At 37.0% G+C, this 23325-nt stretch overlaps 1 protein-coding gene across 5 annotated transcripts in view; it reads left to right on the top strand.

Annotated features, from left to right (window-relative positions):
• The first annotated feature begins 17381 nt into the window (after positions 1–17381).
• Positions 17382–23325, top strand: part of Commd10 (COMM domain containing 10) — a 197832-nt gene continuing 191888 nt past the window's right edge. For 3 of the 5 annotated variants that reach the window (XM_026402211.2, XM_026402216.1, XM_026402214.1), the window contains exons 1-3: positions 17382–17445; positions 18930–19020; positions 22938–23048. In XM_026402211.2, coding sequence (XP_026257996.2) covers positions 17405–17445; positions 18930–19020; positions 22938–23048 — 243 coding nt within the window. In that variant the 5' untranslated portion in view covers positions 17382–17404. Of the gene's footprint in view, positions 17446–17467; positions 17587–17753; positions 17851–18929; positions 19021–22937; positions 23049–23325 lie in introns of those variants that run through there. The other 2 variants (XM_026402212.2, XM_026402213.2) reach the window with 2 other exon arrangements.

The following is a 23325-nucleotide window of genomic DNA, read 5'->3' as shown; positions in this document are numbered from 1 at the left end:
GGGGTTTTGAACATTAATAAGAGTAGGCCACTATTCTTTTCATGATACTACAGATTTCCCAAATTGGCCTCATCCTAAAATGTTCCTAGGTTCTTTTCATAATGTACAGTCCTGAGTCCCCCTGTAAGTCTCAGGAATCAGAACCTCTAGGACTGAGGCCTGGGCATCCCTACTTTTAAACATGCATCCTTGGTAAGTCCCATGATCAGAACACTTGGGGAAACACTGTTTTATATCATCAGTCACCTTTTTTCATAATAAAAATAATCCTAGGCAAATTAGCATTAAAGCCTTCTTCCCTTCTGTCTCCTCTTGTCATTCAGTCTTAAGCACTAATCTGGCTTACGATGATCTGGTTTGAAAAGTATATTGGCAAATTAGGTTGGTAAGTTTTCCTAGTAAAGCAAAAAATAAAGTAAAAAATTGCATGATCACTCAGCAGACACCTCGTGATACTTATGTGGAAACCTAGCAAGACATCGATGAGGTGCATTTTTATAAATCAGATTTATTTCATCTTGATCTAATGCCAATTCGGTGCATTTTAAAAAGGCCTCCTGCACTAAATGATTATTACAAAAATAAATTTATTTGAATTGTCAGAAACTTGATTTTCGAGTGTCTAATTTTTATCACACAGTGAATAAAGCTCTTTAGTTATTTGAACTAAATTCAGATTAACAAGGAGTGCAGCTGTACTATCTGATTACATTAACCAAGGAAATTGTCTTGTTAGTGTAATAGGATTTTTCTCTTTTCTGCTTGGCTATCTTTCAGTGCTGACAGTGTGTCTTCATGAATATGTATAGAAATTGTAAGGAAAGCAATTTTACAGAAGGTCATTTAAATATAAACTGATGCACACTGAAGGATTTAGACAAGTCACCCTGAGCGCATTTATGCAATGCCATATCACATCAATTTGCATGACAACTTTGCATCTAATTTGGAAGACTTTCCATATAGCGTCTGAAACAATCCTTTATGCTGCCCTCCTTCTAGTGTCTACCCTCCATTATAATCACCTAGATCCATTGCATATATAGACCTTGGGATTTTCGATCACAGAAAAATCATTTAACTTTTTCCTTTATAGACTGCTTTGCTTTTCTGGAAAGTGAATGATGCCTATTTGGGAAACTTTTGAACATGTACATCAGCAAGGCTTCAGTGTTTTGGCCATGCAGGCTGTGTTCTAGTTAAGTGGAGGGTGCCTTTTACATTGACTGCAAGGCCAATGATGTCTCCCAGAGGTGTGCAGCAAAGTGGCTCTGCAAGTGGGTACCATTTGGCATGTGGATTTCTTGATGGTCCAGTAGCTGTTGACACTTACTGTATGCTAAGCATTGTGTGCTTTAAATTAACTCATATTCTTGTATAACATAATTTTAAAAAATCCTCACTTCTCTCTTTCTCATCTCATTTATTTCCTATCTGTATGTATATACATATATACATACAAATATATATAATGAATATATATATATGTTCATTATATATATATGATCTAGGTTAAGAAACTTTCATAATTTTTTCTTTTTCCAAATTTATATTTTAATCTAGATACACAAAACTCTTTTTCATATTTTTAGATTTCCTAAAATTCTGCTTTTTTCCACAGTATTCTTCTTTACTCTGTGGAAGGGAGATGACTCTCTTGTCATCACTGTCCATGTCTGACAACAGTGTTTACTACTTAGACTCATACCCAATGTGAAAAAATTTTCTATTTTGTGCTTACAGTTTATAAAGGCAGATTATTTCCCTCCTCCCTATTGTATGGCTGCCTATGTGTACTTTATAAATGGGCCAAATCTTAGGTCAGATATAATAAATTCAGAGAGATCAGTGACTGACTTTAAATGTTTTTCCTTAATAGTGCATCAAATAGCCTTTACATAAAATATGAATAGATATTCTACATGGTGACTTTCCATTCATTTATTCATTAATTGATCAAGTACCACCTATGTGCCAGGCACATTATTATTACTAGTAATATAATAGGTTGGGGACGGGAACACGCTCAGACATGGTGTCCTTATGGACCTGACAGAAAGTAGAGGAGAGAGAGAGAAAATAATCAAGTGATCACATAAACGAATGTGAGAAGAGGGAGAGGTGGTATAACTTTCAGGCAAATCTTTACACAGAAGTCTTCCCTGAGGGAGCCATCACAGGTATGGGGTCGAATGGTGAGAATTACATATAAGGAGAGTTTTCTGATAAAGACCATGTATAGGGATCTGTGGCAGGAAACGTTAAGAGCATGTTCTGGACACCGGAAGAAGCCAGGTGGGAGGGGAGCATTTAGAAGCCTCTGTAGAACAGACAGTGGTCATATCGTGTCTGGTGTTTTAATCGAATTGAAGAATTTCTTCTGTGACCAAAAAGCAACAGGAAACCATTGAAGCACCTTAAGCAATGGAGTGGGTGACATGATCATCCTTGCGTTTTTAAAAGATCACTCTTGCTGCAGTGAGAAAGACAGATGGGAGGACTTTGTCATGGAAGAGAGATGAGGGATGAGGAAGACAGAGGAGCCATAGATGACTCCAGGATTTCATGATTGAATAGATGAGGTGGCCATCTGAGCTAGAGGACACTGGAAAAGGACTGATATTGAGGAATGTTCACGAAGGCAATTGCTGGGTCAGATGTTAGTTGTATGTTTGTTTTGCAAGAAGCTGTCAAAGTGTTTTCCAGAATGGCTGTATCGTTTCGTATTTCTACCAGCAATGTATGAGGGATCCAATTTTCCCACATCCTGGTCAGCATTTAGTGTACTTACTATTTTTTTAAACTTTTCTGTTAGGTGCGCAATGATATCTCATTGTGGCATTAATTTGCATTTGCTTAATGGCTAATAACATGGAACATCTTTTTCATGTATTTATTTCCTATATGTATGTCATTCTCAGTGAAATGTTTGTTAGTGTCGTTAGTCCAATTTCTAACTGTATTATTTGATTTTTTTTGTTGTGATCTAAGATCTGGCAATGAGTTCTTTGTCAGATATGTGGTTTGCAAATGTTTTCTCTCAGTCTTTAAGGTGTTTTTCATTCTCCTAATAAGTTCTTCTCAGAGCAAAGTTTCCATTTGATGAAGTCCAATTGATAAACTTTTGTCATTTATGGTGCTTTTGGAACTCTGATCCAATCCCTTTTTCCCTTGTATTAGTTTCTTTCTCTCCCTCCCTCCCTCCCTCCCTCTATCGCCCTTCCTTCCTTCCTTCCTTCCTTCCTTCCTTCCTTCCTTCCTTCCTTCCTTCCTTTCTTTCTTTCTTTCTTTCTTTCTTTCTTTCTTTCTTTCTTTCTTTCTTTCTTTCTTTCTTTCTTTTTCTTTCTTTCTTTCTTTACCAAGGATTGAACTCATGGGCATTCGGCTACTGAGCCACATCCCCAGCCCTATTTTGTATTTTATTTAGGGCCAGGGTCTCACTGAGTTGCTTAGCACCTCACTTTTGCTGAAGCTGGCTTTCAACTTGTGATCCTGCTGTCTCAGCTTCCTGGGCCACTGGGTTTATAGGCATATGCCACCGTGCCCAACCTTTGTATTATTCTCTAAGAGTTTGATGTGATTCATTTTGAGTTTTATAGAAGATGTGCAATGTGAGATTTCGGTCAAGTTTGGTTTTTTTTTTGGTCTAGGAATACCCACTGTTTCCAGCACCAGCTGTTGAAAAGACTATGTTTCTTCCATTGAATTGTTTTTATTTTTTTCCTAAACATCAGTTGTCCATACTTTGTAGTGCTATTCTATTTTGGGGTTATCTATTCAGTTACATATATATTAATTCTGGGAGATATGTAAAATCTTCAAATTAGGTAGAGTGATTTCTCCTATTTTTGTTTTTAAAAATTGTTTGAACTATTATAGTTCATAGGTTTTTCCATATACATATTGGAATAATCTTGTCTATATCTCCAGAATATAATCTAGAATTTAGTAGAAATTGTATTAAAATCTAAGTATCAGTTTGGGAAGAATTGGCATTGCTCTTGAGTCTTCTGGTTAATGAACACAGCATGTTTCTTTATTTGTTTAGATATTTGATTTCTCTCATCATCATTTTGTAGTTTGGGGCACAACAGTCCTGTATAACTACCTATTTCATTTTCTGAGCAATTAAAAATGCTATAGCATTTTTAGTATTGCTGAAGGCATATAGAAATACTATTGATTTTTGGATGTGTTGATCTTATACCTTCAAATTTTCTGAACTAATTTATAAATTCTCGAAGTTTTTTTTTTTTTAAGATTACTTGTAATCTTCTATGTAGCTGGAATTTGTCATCTGCAAATAGGAACAATTTTATTTCTTCCTCTCTATTCTCTATGTCTTTTCTGACCTTTCCTTTCTGTTCACTATGTTAGATAATGCTGCCAAGAGCAGACAACCTCCCCTTGTCCTTAATCTTAGGGAGAATGCAGTCAGTCTTTCACTAGTAAGTGTGCTTTTGGCCATCTTTTAGGGTAGGCTTGCTAGAGAATATTTCTCTTTAGTGTTCCTTTATCTGAGAATGTCTTGATTTCTACTTTATTTTTGAAGGATATCTTCGCTGGATGTAGTATTCTGAGTTGCCAATTCTTTACATTCATTATGTAAAACATGTTTTGCTATTTCCTTTTAGCTTCTATAGTTTCTGATGAGAAATCTGTTGTCATTTGAGATTTTTCCCTGTAGATAATGTGCTGTTTCTCTCCAGCTATTTTTTTTTTTGTCTTTGTTTTTAGCTTTTAGAATGTGATGTGTCTTGGTGTGGGTTTATCCTGTTGTGGTGGTGGTACATTGCTACAGCCTGCCCAGAATGGATCAAGGTCTCTCCTCTTGGTCATGGCTGATGGGGGTGAGGAAAGAGTGTTTTTTGTGGTCCTTGGCTGGAATAAAAGGACTGTTGTTTAAAAGTTTTCTGTATGAATAGGTGGTCCCTTTTTTGGTCCTTTGAATACAGAGCCCAGGTTTTGAGGGCTTTCTCACCTGTGCCCATTAGCATTTCTGGATTGCCAGAATCTTCAATACCTAGTCTTCAAATATCCAGGGAAATACTAAGTAAAAGAGAACCCAGGGTACTTAGTACTGTGCCATTCCTCATATTTAAGGTCACCAGCCAGCTTGACTAACTTCTCCCCACCTTTCAGAATCATCTTATATTTGTTTTATTCAGAAAAATTGCAATATTTAGCTTGGATTAGTGAGCAGAATAGAAAAAAAAGCATAACTTCTCCATCTTCTTGGAAGTTCACTGTAGGGCTTTGATATCAAAGTAATGCTAGCCTCATAAAAGGAATTGGGGTACTTTATCTTTTTCTCTTCTCTGGAAGGCTTTGTTTCAGATGAAATGCTTCATTCTTAAGTGTTTGTGAAAACTTGCCAGTCAAATCATCTGGACCTGAAGAGTTCCCTTGTTTTTGTTTCGTTGGGTTTTCTTCATTTTTTTATATACAAAGCCTTTAAATAATGCATTCATTTAAAAATAGTCATATTCTGTTATATTCTATTTCTTCTTATGTAAATTTTGGACAGTTATATTTTTTCTAGGAATTATATAATTTATAAAATTTTTTCAAATTTCTGAACATAAAGATGTATACAATATCCACTTACAATTTCAATTATCAACTCTCAAAAATTATTGAAATGATACTACAAACCAGCATCCTTTCAGTAAATTCCTTCTTCTCTTAATCTAGTCAGAATCAGACTCTCTTGTTTATAAACAAAACACCCCAAGTCAGTTGTCATCCAGAAAATAGAGAGATGCTTATGTGTAGTTTTAGGAAATTGATTTTCAACAAGTTTGCACTAGAAACTTTTCCTTCTATTTCCTGAGACATGCTCAAAGCCTGATTTAAGAGGTAGGAACTAAGACTTTCCTGCTTCTTTTCAACATACGTGTGACCAATATGATCCCTGTAATCAGAACTGAAAAAGTTTTCACACAATTCATAGAAGTTTTCAACTGATATGGTATAGAAATTGCCTTGCTTTGGGTTGTTACTATAAAGAAGTCTCAGAGAAAACAAAAAGTGCAATCAAGAGAGGAAGGGAGGGAAAGATACATTTTCTTCTAATTGCTTCAGATTCAGAAGACCATTTTAGCTTTAAATTTTTCCATAAAGTACTTGGCAGCATTCTGTTATCAAGTTATACGATTTATATGTTTTTTTCTAGGTTCTTGAAAGACAAGGGTGTTTCAACGCGTTTTGAAATTTTTGATAATCCGCTTTCCTAAAACAACAAAAACTTAGAAAAAAAATTACATGCATGGTTTTGGCTCCCTCTGCTGGCTATTCATATGTATTTTATACAGGACAAAATCAAGACAATATGTATTTTTCAAATACATACATATTTCAAATACATACATATTTCAAATACATACATATTCAAATACATACAATATGTATGTATTTTTCAAATACATACATATTCTATGTATTTTTCAAATACATACATATTCTAAAAAGATTATTTGGAAGTGATTACAATGATATTTCTTCTTTTTTGAAATAAAATATTTTCTTAAAAATTTTTTTCAATATTTTGACTTATTGTCTTCAACTTATGATAGACTTCAATTTGGTAAATGTATTTTTATTTTGGTATTCTTTTTAAATTTCAGAATTGTAACTGAAAACAAGGGATACATAAGCAGAAAACATAAAATTTAGAAAATATTTCATGTAAAATGTCTAATTCCTGTCAGGTGTGGTGGCACACACCTTGTAGTTCCAGTGGCTTTGGAGGCCGAGGCAGGAGGATTGTAAGTTCAAATCCAGCCTCAGCAATTTAGCGAGGTCCTAAGTAACTCAGTGAGATCCTGTCTCTAAATAAAATATAAAAAAAGGAATGGGAATGTGGCTCAGTGGTTAAGTGCTCCTGGGTTCAATACCAAAAAAAAGTCTAACTTCCATTATATCTCTTTCTCAGGCTGTCTGTGGTGAAAGTACTCAGTTATGCAGACTGGCATTGTTCTGTATTCTCATGGCAATGCTTCCCAGTCAAGCCAGCTCCTCAGTCATTCTCCTCAGCTAGTTAAGCCTTCAGACTCTTTAATTTGCCACCTTTTCATTTTGGCAATGCTGCCTCCTTAGAAATAATGGAGGTCATACAATATATAATTCTGACCACCTGATTTTTTCTCCTGCCCCAAATCTTGGTAAGAATCTCTATCCATCTTTCTTCTTGCTGGCATTCCTGTAGTTTGAGTAAAAGAATTTCTTTCCAACAGTCAACTGGAACAACCTCTGGATCCCATTTCCCTGGATTCTTTAGGATCTGCATTACCATTTCTTTTCTGTATCTTTGCAATCTTATTTTTGTTGACTTTTTGTGATCAGCATGCCTTTATGATTAAGTCAGCTAAGGTCTCAAATGCAAATGACTTGGGTAAATTTAAGCCAAAAAAAAAAAAAGGCTCACTAAGTAAAAAGAAATGCATAAGAATTTAGCCTCAGTAAGAAGAGGTACCAGGGTGAATCTGGGAGCTGCACAGCAGCCAAAGACAATGTCTTCAAGGACCAGTTGTCTTGAGCTCAGCTGAGCCAGCCAGGAGAGGGAGCTGAGCTGTTAATTATCAGACTAACTGATAATAGCAACAAGCCAAAGAAGAAAAAGGTAAAGCTTTAGGCACTTACTGTGAAGGAGCAGGCAAGAGTCTAAAACTGAAGGTAATGGGGCCACCTTTCACCTTTTCCATGGATACACACACACACACACACACACACACACACACACACACACACACTGACTTAGAGTCATGGGAGTTACATGCATCAGCATGGATATAGGGGTTGTCTTAATGTTGAGAGAGCTTCATACAAAGAGCTCTAGAAGTTTTTGTGGAGATAGAAGTGGGAAGAGGTAAGGGGAAAGGTTCCAAAGGGAAAAGTACTGGGTACTGAGTCAGCATAGGCTCTTCAAGACATTCCCTCCTTTCCACTAGGGAGGCTCAGCAGAGATGCCTGAAGAAGCCCTCTGTGCGCCCCCTACCCCAGCGGCCTCAGACATGGAGACTTTGGAATGAAGGTCCCACTGGAGATAGGAATGCAAGAGCATGACCAGTCAAGGGACCTAAATCTTTAACTAAATTGGCTTTCTAAATGAGATGTTAGATCTTCATTGTAAAATGGCTTGAATTAGTTTAATTTTATCCAAGGGCTATCAGTATGATTTAAGAGGTAGAGACTAAGATGATACAAGGCATTTTAAGGTATCCAAGAAAGTTTAAGGATGAAACTTTGCTTTTATGATAGTTGGCTAATGATGAAACAATCCTATATGACCTTTGCCTAAATGTATGCTTCATATGATAAACCTCTGAGAGTCCAGAGAAAAGAGTAAATTGGTGGTTGGGACAGTAGAAAGTGTGAACTAAATGGATCAAGAAGGCCTGAAGGTTTGGTTTCTCTACAGTTACTATTGACACTTTGGGAAGTCTCATCATTGTATGAGACTGTGATTCGGGGCTCTACCTTAGGCATTGAAATAACCAAGATACCTTTACATCCATAATCCCTTCTGGAGAGGTGGAAATCATCAGGGAAGTGTGTCACAAGACTAGGGACAGACAGAGAATGGGCATGCCAGGCTGGAACATTCAGGACACAGGGTGGAATCATGCCGGTGGTACAGTGGTGTGTAGTTATCTATGGCTCTAAAAAGGTAGATAAAGACCCCTGTGGCTATTTGGCTTTTTAGAAGCATCAATTATGTTTAGTAATGCTATGCTAACTCTGATCCTGAAAGAGGTAACTGCACTCATCTCTTCAATTTACTAATCTAAGCAAACAGTAAAAAGAAAGCCTTTTAAAATCCTGTGTAAATAAAAGATGGGCAATTATACTGAAGAGATGTATGTTTGGATTCTTTTCAAATGCAGTAGTATGAATAATTTACTTTGGACATTTCTTTACTTTAACACAAAAAACTTACGTAAATTTTGAAAATATTTAATGAATTAATACTATTTACAAGTTGCTACAAGATGATGTTAATGTTTAGGTCTTCCAAAGTATTTTTGTTGGAATGTTGACTATTTAATACTATGTGTGTGTATGTGTGTGTGTATTCATACACACACACACATATACATATCCATTATATATACATAAATACATATGTATATATATATATCAACAATATATATAACTGTACATTCATAAATATATATGTATATATATCCATAACTATTTTTCTTTGTTTTCATTGGTTTTGAATAATAACTTTCCTGTTTTCATAAAAATAATTCATTCTCATCATTGGAGATTCAAGTAATACAGGGAGATGCAAAGTAGAGGGCAGAAAATTACAGAAGATCTTACCAAACAAATAAACATCATGAACATTAACCAGACCTAATTCTGGTAATCCCTTTATGCTATCTATATGCTATGTATGTAATATATGAGATATGTGATTTAAATCTATATGCTATATATATAACATATAGGATATAAATATATAGAAATGCTTTTTATTAAAATGGATAAAAGAAGGGAAATAAACTGAAGAAATTGCCATATTTTATAGAATTGTTTCTTTAACAAGAGATGTTAGATGTTAGAGACCCTTCTAACACAGGAGTCACAAACTCAAATGCCTTTAGAAGTAATGACACCATGATTTAGAAAGTAAGTGATAGATGCTAAGTTGCTTATATTGTTTTCAAAATTAGAGTTTTTCTGATTACTGAGTAGATTGAACAAAATGAATGGGGAAAGTATTTCCACACTCTCTGAGTGACATTAAGACTGCAGCTCTCTAGAGAGCCACTTCTGCACTTTTTTAAAAAAATCATAAACAATGTAAGAAGTTATAGTCAATTTATTAAAGATGTATTCCATTCATGGTACATTTATTATTTTCTTGCCATGAAAGATAAAGCAATTGGTATTCTTAAAATTTTATTCCACCCATTTTGTTCATTTTAAAATCAGTTTTCTTAGCTATATACTAATTTCACATTATAATAATCAAACACTGCACAATATATAATCAAACATTACAAAATAAATTTAATTTCATAAGCATAATTCCTATTTTAACTACATTTTATTTTATATAGATTTAATGTTCACTATGTGCCATAATATCTCCATTCTGAAATTCTTATTTTCACTAATTGCTTCTTTGGTTTAGTTTCAACTATCAGTTTTTCCAAAATAGCTCATGAGAAGTATGGATGCAATCATGTTTGATAATATTTAACTTTTGCTTTCATATTTGAATAGCATTTTGCCTAGACATGATATACTCTTATGAAAATGTTTTAGACATTGCTATGGAGAAGTCTGAGAATTGTTGATTTTTGTACTTTTGTAAATGAGATGCTCATTTCACTTGACTGCCTGAATAATTGTTTCTTTTTATTTGGAGTTTGGTCATTTTATTAGAATTTGTCCCAGCATTATTATTTGATATTAGTTCTTCTGGAAAACAATTTACCCTTTCATTAAACTGCAGTTTCAGTTTTTCCAACATTCTAGGGAAATGGTCTTCTATTAAATATTTATTTTGGTCATCCCAAGAGAGGCAAAATGGACTCCCTTCTCCAAATTTGTTTTGGTACCTAGACTGATGATGACACACACATTATTAGAGGAAGGTGTGAAAATATTACATGGATGAGACTTTCTGGAGAGAACAGATCAGCTGTCAAACAGACCTAAAAATTGCTTGAAAGAGCAGGGGAGGGCATCAGACTTAGGGTTTTGTGGTATTTAAGGGGTGGGGCCCAGGTGATGGTTTCCTCCAAGTAGTCAGGAGCTTCTGGGCTTTGAATTTCTTACCTGTGCCCAAGAGGGAGCACTTTGGCTTCTTTGCCCAGATGTGGGACAGAAGGGGAAAAGGGAGTAGTGGGCCAGGAAAGCTGTCAGCAGTTAAACATGAAAAATGGAGCCAGACACTATTATAATATTTGAATGTGCTTTTTTATTATTCTTTTACTTTTGGTCTATTTTTTGAGTTCTTGGCCTTGGGGACACATTAATCTTTAGATTGGTTTTTCTTTGTTCTCAGTATCTACTTTCTGTCTCATTCTTTTGCATTCACCATGAATACCCTTCCTCTCTGTCAATAATTAAATTTGCAATTGTGTCTAGTCTGTTTCTTGCAGTTTCCAATTTAGGTAATAGCTAGGAAATGCTGAGTTTTCAGTTCTCAACTTTTTTTCCCTTGTTTTTTGTGCTTTTTAATCTAATTTTGTTGTTTTATCAAATTGTCTTTTAGTTCTTGTTCTAGGGAATTAATTTCCTTATTATGTTCATCTTGAACATGCACGTGGAATTTTCATCTGTTTTTGGTATGCTATATGCTTTTATTTCTTATATTTTCCTGTAGAATCCTGCATAGTTGCCATGGCACTGCTCCCTGTTTTACTTGTGTCTGACATGGACAGCTCTGCCCCGGCTCTATTTTCCCTGATATTGTGCCAAAGTCTTCTTGCTTCTTTTGCCTATTAATGTGAGACCAATTGGCCTTCCCATCAGAAATGCCATCTTGATGGCTCAATATTTGTATTCTATTTACTTTTTTAAAAATTTACTTTTTAATCAAAGCTTACGGGGAATCTGGTACTGAAGGTAGCTTTCATCAGTGGATTTAGTTTTTATTTTCCCAGGTCTGTGATTTTGTTAATAGTCCTGTATTAGGACTCACAACACACAGGAGGGGCATGTCCAACCTGAGGGGGTATCCACAGGCTTCCAATCAGCTCTTCTTTAATTGTGGAGCCCCAGAGCCTCTGATTCCTCCTGAGTCAGCCCTGGTTGTTCACTTCCCATTTCATTCATTTCTGCCTAGGACAGGGGAAGGACTCAGGTGCCTGTGGGTTTCTGCAGTGTTAACAATGAGGCAGAGAGCTTGAGGCAAAGTTATTTTCCCTGAGGCTTCCATGTTTTCACTGGATTGTGCCTTGGAGTATCTTCTTATTTTCTGTCTTCAAGTTGCTAGCTCCCTATTTGTTGTTTGAGAAAATTAGATGTAATTTTAAAAATATATTTATTTTTTAGTTATAGATAGACACAATATCTTTATTTTATTTTATGTGGTGCTGAGGATAGAATCCAGTGCTTCACACAACCCCAGCCCTTAGATATAATTTTTTAAAAATTCCTTTCAGTTGTAGATGGACACAATACTCTTGTTTTATTTATTTATGCTTTGTGGTGCTGAGAATCAAACCCAGTGCTTCACACATGCTAGGTAAGTGCAATACCACTGAGCCACAATCCCAGCCCTGTAATTTTTTTTCCTGTCTTAATGCTATATATATATTTTTTCTTGCTCAGAGGTGTCAAAAGGATACCTTAGGGGCCTCTTCTAACCTTCACCAGTTCCTGCATCAGCCCTCAGGTCTCATATTCTCCAGGATTTCCCAAGACTTCCACTGACTGACTGTTTACCTCCAATTCTGCATCTCTGCAAGTTGGGGGGATATAAAGAGAATTATCATGAGTTTGTGAACCCCTTCTTTTCCGAGATGGTTTTAGCAAGTTGAGGCCCGCCTTTAGGACCCAGCAACAGAATCTGTTTATTTGACAAACACTTTTTCAATTGTATTATTTGGTTATGCTTTCATTCCTTGTCCGTTTGCTGTTAATTTATTTTTTTTCAGTTGTTTATTTGTGGCATTTACTATTTTTTTAAATTTCCTTCACTAGTCATTGGGTAGAAGGCAATCTGTAATCTTGCCTCACTCTCACATGTCTATATGGGAGGCACTATCTAATTTTTTTCAAATAGTGTTCACAGGTGAAAATTACTGAAGAAACCACTCAGTCTTTCACACATCTTATGTGTGAACATCAGTCCTTTAAATGGCTCAGGCCTCTGGGAAGTAGAATGGAAGAAACTAGGTGCAAATGAAAATGGAGGGGTGATAATTTGAGCTGGTTTTCAACTTTAAGCTTGAGAATAGTTACAAAGATTTCTGTTCATATACCACAAAGTGTGTATTTTCTACATTTCAATAAAGGCTTCCCTCCTATCCCCTATTCTATCCTCCTTCTGGTGAAGGGTGAGTGAACATAAATACTGTTTTTTTTTTAAATGGGGAAATGTGGCCTGCAACCTTGATATTATTCTTTCTTTTCTTTTTTTTTCTAAGCTTTTTGTTTTCCTTTTCACATCACGGCCTCTTATGCAAATACTCAGGGAATAGATAATGTTCAAGCATTCTTTATTCCTCATGTATCTCACAATAACAGGAACATTCACATAACCAACTCAAAATAAAAAATGTGTAATAAACTTCATTCCCCTGGGAATCTGGGGGAAAATGTGGAACAAATAACTACATGTTTACCATCTTAAAGGGTGTTCTTCAGTTAAACCCAAATTGATTCTCACACCTATGAGGCAAGTGCTGACTACAGAGCTAAAAACAGGGCTAGAAACTGTGACTGAGTGATGGTGTGGAGGGGGAAGTGTCTGTTTAGTGTTGGGTGAGGAGGAGGAAAGCTGGGCCAATGGCTTTCACAGCAAAGGTTTTAAAACAGCTGAGCAGGAAGCACATGCTTTACAGTCAGCCCACCATAGGGCAGATGAGGTGGTTCTAGTCTTCTGCCCTATGTGACTCCTTGATGGAGTGTATTAATCAGCTTTGCATTGCTATGGTAACAGTACTTGGCAAGAATGACTTAGAGGAAGGAAAGTTTATATTGGCTCCTGGTTTGAGAGATTCAGTCCATGGTCATCCAAGTCCATTGCTCTGGGCCCAAGATAAAGCATCAAGGCCGAAGGGCATAGTGGGGCAGCTGGGAATAGTCAGAGAGCAAACCACACCTACCTCCTGTAGTTAGTCCATTTAAACTAGGATGGACTTGTTGGGTTCCAGCTCTCACAATCCAATCACTTTACCTCAGAATATTCCTGCATTAACATGGGAGCTTGTGGGGGAAGACTCATATCCAAACCATAACATGGATGGACCTGAAAAACTAAGTATTGAGTTGGAGGACTAATAACGTCCAAAATATTTCTTAATTAGTCAACTTATTGCAGGGACAATGTGAGGTACGTAATAAAATGTCTGCACACCTGCCCAACTTAATAATATATACCACATGTTTAAAATGTCATTTCAGCTAGCCTGGGTTTCTGGACTCAGATTCTATTCCAGTGGGTGAGTAGGTGTTACCCATCTTTCAAAGATAATCATTCACTTTTGAGGGGATGGGATGTTGGAAGATGGATTTGGGTGTGCCTCCTTGTTGTGTCCAGAGCTCATTTAGGATTGGAGGAGTCTTCTGGGAAAAGGCTCACACTTCGTTCTACTTCACTGAGTATCAAACATATAAATCATGCCTAGCAGGGAGAGGATGAATGTGCAGTGAGGGTACACAAAGAGGTCTTCGAGTAGGAACTCACCAAAAGGGAGGGACTCCAAAAAAGACAAAGCTCATACTCAGAAGGAAGGGTTAACTCCTCTGGAAACTCTGAACTGTTCCCTGGTCTTAACAGCTTTTGCCATTTACTGACACTCAGGAGTCCAGAGGGAAGAAATCTGGAGGGGCGTACAAGTGGGAACTTAGTCATGGGTTCCTACTCAGTTCCATCTTTACCAGACCCATGAAGGCTGTGGACTCTGCAGTGGAGCTGCTTAGTCATCATGTTGCACACCCTAGAAATATAGAGGCGGTAGGAACCATAAGATTAATTTGGACCAACAAGAGAGACAAAGAGAGAGAGAGAAAAAAAAACTCTTTCAAAGAGTTTGCAGGCAATTTTTTCTTCTTCTACTCCTAAGTTATAATGACTCCAAATAGACTCTCTGTACAGTACTGATGTGTAAGCTAGGTTTTGAAGCTGTAACCAGTTGTATAACATGCCACCTTGTATTCAATTTCCTCCTTTCCTTTCTTACTTCCCTTTGCCCTCATTCCTACTTCCTTGCATTTACAGCCCTCAGTGAGGTATAAGAATGTAAGTCAGGTTGTTTCCTACAGGACCTGGCAAACACAGAAAGTCAAAAAGTTTGTCTTGGTGGAAGTTTGCAGTGAAGGTAGGGGCATGGAAAAATGATGAATTCAGCATGGCTTATTGGTAATAAATAAGAGCAGAAGATCTGGGCTCGGATCTATCATGAAGATGAGTCAATGAATTTGGAGGGTAAGGGTGGAGAGTGGTCATGAAATTTTGCCTTCAGGAAATATGATTCCTGTTCTATAGCAGGTGGCAACTGTTGAAATAACCTAGAGGACTTTTTCATGGACATATATGCCTGTATTCTAGAGAATGCAGAAATATCTTAGGTGAGGCTCTCAAATATTTGAGGGGCAAAATTATTCACAGCACCAAGCCTTTTTAGAAACAAATGATAATAAGAAGTAACCAATCCATCATTGCACAAGGAGAGAAACAGAGCAAGAGGCCTCTGTGTCCGTCAGTGACTCTCTTGTGAGAAACTTGGAAGTCTGTGCTTTATTGTATAAGAAGGGTAGAGCGTTTCTTGAAGGTGCACATCATATTACCTAATCCTTACCACAGTACAGGGGAGTAGACATTACTCTTATCCCCACATTACAGATTAGTAATGGGAAGCTAAGTGAGATTGATATTTTGTCCAAGGTTATAGAGATTCAGTATTTGAACTACCTTGTTCAAAATAGCAAAAAAGGCAACTGAGAAGGAGGAGGTGAACTTCACTATAGATTTGAAACAGTTTAAGCAGGTTAGTAGCTCCACTTCAGGCAATGAATCAAGACAAAAGGGAAATGATTTGAAGATTGAGAGAACTAGAACCTCTTTAAAGTTGTGCCAGGTAAGGTAATCTGTGTTTGGATCAGTGACCTATAATTTATGTTGATTCACATACATCTTCTTCAGATATGCATAAATTGGGGAGTGTGTGGAGTAGTTGTGGAACTAAACGTATTTGTATGTATTCAACACACCGTATAATGGACTCAATTATCCATGTGGGGATTATTCACTTTTAATTTGCAATCTGGCTTCTCCTTTCAGTTAAGATGCTTTTGGGCTGCTCCAGGAATGCCAACTAATTTAAATAATAATTTAAGCAAAACATAATTAGTGAGGAAAATTAAATTCAATCTCTTGCCAGTTCTGGAAGATTCTACTGTTGAAATGCAACTCTAATCCATCCACTGTCTTTTCATTCTCCAATGCCTTTTTAGTGCCAGCAGATTTTACTGCTTTCCATAGATTACTGCAATAGTTTCCTATGTAATTTTCTTGCTTACCTCTTTCCAGTCCAGAAACTTAAAAAAAAAAAAAGGGCGGGGGTGGGGTTGGGGTTGGGGGGCAGAACACCAAACTCAGTTCTCTTCCCAAAATTTCTTTACTTGAAAACATTTCATGCATAGGGAAAAAAATTGAAAAAAAATTAATGGCTGCCCATTTCTCTCTAGATTAAGTGCAAATGCCAAAATCTGTCATTCAAGCTTTTCTAGTCTTAATTCCTGCCTGTTTTTCAAACTCCGTTGAACTGTCCATCTAGTTCTTAGCCTTTGCACTGAAAAATCTTCCTCATCTCTGCAGGATTACTGCATTTGCCACCTGCTCAGGAGGCTTTCCTGCTTCCACCTCTGAATTCCATTAATGCTCTCCTTGTTTTTATCTAAGGCATTTGAAAGTATTTGTGAAAATGCTATTCTCTTGGAAGGTAATTCATGGCACTGTCTGCAGTGATTCATCTTCTCTACTAGGCTGTGGTGGACTCAAAAGAGAGACCCGAATTCTTGTTCATTTCAAAAACTGGCAAAACTCCAGGACAGGAATTTTGGTATTTTACATCCCCCGTGCCTAGCTTAGTGCTTGACATATAGTAGGTACTCAGTGAATTGCAGGTACACACTTCAAGCCGGGTTATGGAGCCTCGCGGAGCTCAGGGATGCTGATACAGGAGTAGCGGATTGCTCAGTGCCAAGGCTGGAGCTGGCTGCACTAACTCTTTTGAGGAACGATGCTGGGCAAAGGAGGCACACTCCAGGGCTAGGTAGGGATGTGGCAGCTCCTTTGGCAGCCGCCGCAGCGTCTTAAAAAACGTGCGCTATTGAAAAAATAATGCTAGGTGTGTGTGTGTGTGTGTGTGTGTGTGTGTGTGTGTACCCACACATTACTACATTACGTCTAAAGACACAAAAATACAAAAATGCACATATGTACACCTCCAGCCCGGTAAGCATTCAAGTATAAATAAGCATACAGGTAGAATCTTAACTCCAATACGATTAGAGAATTACAAGGAGGACGACAGTGATGATCCCTCGCTCTTCCAGGAAGGCAAGACAGGTCTCTTTGGGACTCCAGCCTCAGGAGTCCGAGGAAGCAAGCAACTGCCGCGCAGCTTGGGCCTTCCGGGTTTCCGTCCTCCGCCGCCCTGATTGGTTGGGCGAAGCGCAGCTGACAGGGGGCGGGGACTAGGAAGCAGCCAGGATGGCGGCGTCCGCAGCGCTGATCCTGCCAGAGAGTCCTAGGTACTGTCCCGCTGGTCACTTGCGGTAGCCGCGCGAGGATGTCCCTGCTGCCTGCTGTCCTGGCGCCGCGGCGGGGCCCGGGTGGGCGCGGGACTGAGGAGTGGTCGCGGGACTGCCGACGTTGCTTCGTGGGCCACGCAGGTCCGCCGAGTGCGTGGGAACGCTTGGTGCTCCACCTTTACGGTGGTTCCTCTGTGGCTGACAGTGCGCCTGGCAGCCGTGGTCTGTAGGAAAGTGCGTGGTTGTGGTCACTTCTGAGAGTGTTGTCAGAAGTTCCCAGGCGCTACCTTGAGTAGTGACGAATCACGTGGAGAAGTATTCTGTTTCCCTTTTCAAGTTTCAGACCTGATGATGATGATGATGGGAAAGGCTCTGGCTGGTGCTGGAGGGTGTATAATACTTAAGGTGTGTCGGTATTGAATAAATCTCGGGTCAGGGTTTTTGGCTGGTCATATAATCTGGCTAGATTTTGGTAACAGTTTGGTTTCCATTTTACTTATTTTTTTTTTTAAAGCAAATTTCTCTGTGGTAGATAAGGTTGGCTGCCCATGGTAGTGATGAAAAGTTCCCTTTATTTATTGTTATTTTTGATTTTTGTTTTGAGACCAAGTCTTGATATGTGGCCTGGCTGATCTTGAACTCCAGGGCTCAAGTGATCCTCCCGCCTCAACTTCCCCAGTAGCGGAGAGTATAGGTGTGCATCGTCACACCAGGCCCAAAGTTCTCTTTTAAAATAACACCATTTAAGTAAAAATGATTCAATTTATTGAAATGTGTTGTGTGGCTACAGAAGAATCACTGAAGTATATAGGCAAATAATTGAAGTTGGAAAATAACTTATTCGTGCCTGGATTGGACTGAAATCTTCTCAAGAAGAGAGTTGTCATTTTTAAGTTTTTCCTTCATCCTGGACTCCTTTGTTTCTGACATCTAATTTCTTTCCTCAAATCAGTGGAACACACACTACCTCATTAAACCGTATTTAATTTGGCATGGAATTGTTCTTATCATATTGTTTGAATTTGACTATTACAAATGAAACTGGGTGTTAAAGCAACCATCTTCTTAGTAATAACAATTTTTTTTGTATGCAGTGTCCACCTCCCCCATTACTTGCTATTCAGCATTATGTTTTTAGTGTAATTTTCTAAATTACTGTAACCCCTATCTCACTCTTTTATTAGTTCCATTCTGGATTAAGTGGTTACATGAACATCTATGGAGTAGTGCGCCCCTTGTAGTTTGCTTTGCCTACAATAAGATAAAATTTTCCAAGTGCACCTTTTCAACAGAATACTGTTAGGGGGCATCTTTTTGGAAATGTTCAGATTGCCTTTACTCTTTGCAGGTTGCCATTTTCTTTACCTGACTTAACTCAGACTTTCCATATAGCAGTCAGAATTTTTGAAATGAAAACTTGTAGACAATGATAGCAAGTATATTTTAAAACTTGTTTTAAAACTTTCTTTTATTAATTTATTTAGCATGAAAAAAGCGGTGTCATTGATAAATGCAATAGATGTAGGAAGATTTCCACGATTGCTTACTCGAATTCTTCAAAAACTTCACCTGAAGGTTTGTATTTTTTGTGTTTCTATATCATGTAAACATTTCTTCTGATGCCACTGAAACTCTTGTCATTTGTAGAATTTGTGTGTGTGTGTGTGTGTGTGTGTGTGTGAGAGAGAGAGAGAGAGAGAGAGAGAGAGAGAGAGAGAGAGAAATACAGTGTTTTCCAGTGTGTTCTCAGGAATACTTGATTTGTTGCAGATTTTATAGTGTTCCATGGTCCAAAATTTGGAAAACTCTGTATTCCATAAAGTTAAATTTTAAAATTATGGAACTTTTCATATCTAACATAGTAGTGTTTATGGTAAACATTAAGGGTGAATATGGCATATAACATTTTCCAAATGTATTTGACCTTGGAAATGTTTTATTGTAGTATATATTTGGGAAGTAATGTTCTGTGGAACATGCTTTGGGGAAATTCTTATTCATTTTTCCTTTTAATAATTCTGTGGTATTTGCTTTAAACTAGCATTTAATCTTTCATCTAATTTTATTTCTCTTATTCTTTTATTTCAATGGTGTGGTTATTTTGGATGTGTGGGTGTTTGATAATTCATTACTTGGTTGCCAGTCCAACCTAATTTCTTTGTTAGGTTATAAAAATTTGATTTCATCAAACCCATGTTTATGGAGCACCCAGTAACTTGTACCAGGCATCAACAGCCAATGACAACCAGAACTCTTATTCTTTCTTCTTCTTTTTCTTGGCCAGGAAGTAGTCCCAGAACCATACCCTACTCCCTATGTTGTATTTGTCAAATCTGAGTTGTCCTTATAGTGCTAGTTCAGATTCTTATCTTTTACTTGGAATACAATAATTACATTCACATTAGTATTTATGTGTGTAGTCTTCTTACTTCCTATTGTTTCTTCATAATATAATTTTAATTATCTTTCTAAATGTTTTTCTCTCAAAAAAAGATTGATCAGCCAGGTGCATACATGTTATCCCAGTGACTCAGGCTGAAGAGGAGGACTGCAAATTTGAGGCGGGCCTGGATAATTTAGCAAGATCCTTAGGGTTTTAGGGGGAACTTGTCTCAAAAGTAAAAATAAAAAGGACTGGGATGTAGCTTAGTGGTGAAGCACCTCTGGGTTCAATCCCCAGTATTAGGGTAAAAACCAAAACCAACCAACCAAACAAACAAAAAACCCCCTCCAACCAGTTTTTTACAGTGTTCAGAACCATCAGTGACTACCAGTTGCTAAGTGGAGAAAAGTTCAAAATCCTTAACATTGTGTCTATAATCCATTATAATGTAGGTACAGCCTATGGTCTCCCCGCTTTGCATGTGTTTCAGTAAGACTGGACAATGCTGTTTTACTGCAGTGTGCCATAAAGTTTTTCAGTTGTATGCGTGTACTCTTTGGTTTGTTTGCCTTCAGATGTCCAAATGAGAAAACTACTCATGTTGCAAATATTTTACAATCTCATTCTCACAGTTTTATATTCTCTTTTTGGTGCTTCTAAAACTTGCTTCATTTTCATTACACTTTAGTACTATATAATAAATATTTGTTTTATGATCAGAAGGCAATCAAATCTCTATACCTCTTCACCAATCTACCCACCCCTGCTTTAAATATCTTGAGGGTCATGTATTACTCATTTTATATCTCTCATACCTAATACATTGCTGCTTACACAGCACTCAATACTGGTTCTCAGAGTTAGTTCTTTTCTTTTCCATGGGAAATAAATACAAATGGAGGTCCTTTAAGTTCCTGCCTGTAAGGAATTTGTGATGTAGATGGAAGGACTAAGAACAACAATAGCAGTAATATTCTGTGTTATCTGCTCTTCACAAGTAGTTACATTGTTCTCTATGTGACTGGTACTCTTTTAATGGATTGATATTATTAATTCATCTAATCCTGACAGCAATTTGAAGTGGATACTATTGTCAGCCTCCTTTTATCCACAAGGAAACTGAAATAGAAACCAGTTAAATAACTTGCCTAAAGTCATACAACTAGATAGTAATTTAGTCTGGCTCCAAGAGTCCATTCCTTTAACCCATTACACTAAACCTCAGGAAGGACTATAAGACATTATATAAATCAGCTCCAAAGTGTATGATGCAGGCAATAGATACAGAAGTTTTACTTTTCTTCCTGAGTCAGTTGTTGCATTCTTAATTGTGTAAAACAATATGGGGAAAAAAACTTATATACAACTTTCATTCTTGATACTGGGGAGGATGGAGCATTTGCATGGAAAATTTGATGCATAGTTTGTCTTTGATCTTCTCAGTTACCTCTGGAGTTGAGAATAAGTTATTAGGTGTCTGAAGGTAACCATGTAGCTGGATCATTCAATTCTGAATATTGTGTCATCAGAGACAGTGGGATTGGGGTGAGATGTGCTTATTGAGAAATGAAATAACTGAGGACAGAGCATGTATGTGAAATCTTGCCTGATAAGAGAATGTCAGTAACAATTTCAGTTTTTATTTATTTTTTTTCCCAGGCATTTTCAGGAGATGATCTTACAGAGAGGTTCCTGTTGTGATAACAGCTCTTAGAGTTTGCAGTGTATTTCAGGATCGGCCACCTTTCTTTTATGTACATTAGTTCTATCAAGTTGGTGTTTGCCTTGAAAGAAGCAGAATAGTGGAACTTGAGGCAGGTGTATGGGTGAAGAGGTTTAGGGAATTGATTGCTACTCTAAATATCATCAACTTGATACTTTGGTTTTACAAAGTTTTTTTTTTTTTTCTGTTTATGGTGGAGTATGCCAGTCTTTATCCAGGTTGCTTCCTTGAATTCCTTAGTAGGGATTAACTTGAAGAAACTAAGACAGCTTAGATTTAGAATATGGACATGCATACCTGACCATGGACCTGGGAGTCAGTTTTCTTTGAACTGGTCATCTTCCTAGCCCATCCTGACATGTATATTTGTGTGTGTGTGTGTGTGTGTGTGTGTGTGTGTGTGTATGTGTATGTTTGGGGTATTTGTTTTGGTTTGTTAAAATATGCAAAGGTTGCTGCTGGCATTTAATGTACAGGGATTTTTAAATATCTTGTAATGTTTCATCTGGCATCTCAACAGTTTGTACTTGGAAATACTGAGGGAAGTTAAGACAAACTTCCCTAGCTGAGAATGTAAATATAAACATTTATGGCCTCTGAGCTCAGGAATGGCTGTTAAAACTCATGTAATAAACCAAAAACATATATATGTGGCTCCACAGAACAGATTTTAGGCCTTCACATAAGCCCTATTGATATAACTTTGCTGTATGTCTAGTTCTAAGAATCAGCTATCTGGGTTCCTAACCTGGGAGAGCGGAACCAGCAAACCAGAGGACGAAGGTGCTACTATATAATGGGTCACGTAGGCAATTTCAAGCAATGACTACTAATCGTGAAATGAAATGGAAGAATTCTGAAAACCAGGTATAAGAAATATGAGAGCAATAGGGAAGAGAGTAGAATGAATCAGACATAACTTTCCTATGTTCATGTATAAGACCAGTGTAACTCCATATCACATACAACCTCAAAGAATGGGAAGTTATACTCTGTGTATATGTGATATGTCAAAATACCCTCTGCAATCATGCATATATAAAAAGAAGAAATAAAAAATTAAGTAAAAAAATGTAAAAACACAGGAGTCTGAGATTTTTTAAAAAATTGGACTTAAAAATCATCAGCACTTCTTAAAGCTACTGTAACTAGGGCATCATTGCACATAATTATGAATTGAGTCATCACAAGAAGTTAGTTTTATCCAGTTTGTTTTGCTTGTAGTAGTGTAGAATGGAGGTTACACCTTTTAGAAAGTTATATCAGTTTCCTTTCATCCTGGATTCACTTTTTCTTTAATGTTCTCATTCATATATGAATTATTGAGTCAAGTATGAGATTTGAATACATAAATATGTGCTAAGAGATTGCTATTTGTATTTGTAGGCTGAGAGCAGTTTCAGTGAAGAAGAGGAAGAAAAACTTCAAGCTGCATTTTCTCTAGAGAAACAAGATCTCCACCTTGTCCTTGAAACAATATCATTTATTTTAGAACAGGTATTTTTATTACCTCAAATTTCCTTACTATGATTTGTTTACTACATTATTTGTATTGCTGTGATATCTATGACATTCCAGTTTTTTTCAAAGTGTGCAAGATGGAAACTGTGAATACATTTATTTTATTTTTTGCTGTGAACACATTTTAATGAAGAATTTCAATATAGTAAAAAATATTTGAATGCATAATTTTTTTCAACAGTGTTTCATTCTACAAAGCAACAGCGCTGAATAGCAGTAGAGATTTATTGATGTGAATCAAGACTTTCTTGAT

Source organism: Urocitellus parryii, chromosome 1, assembly GCF_045843805.1.
Source record: "Urocitellus parryii isolate mUroPar1 chromosome 1, mUroPar1.hap1, whole genome shotgun sequence".
NCBI lineage: Eukaryota > Metazoa > Chordata > Mammalia > Rodentia > Sciuridae > Urocitellus > Urocitellus parryii.
This window is presented reverse-complemented; position numbering and strand designations above follow the sequence as displayed.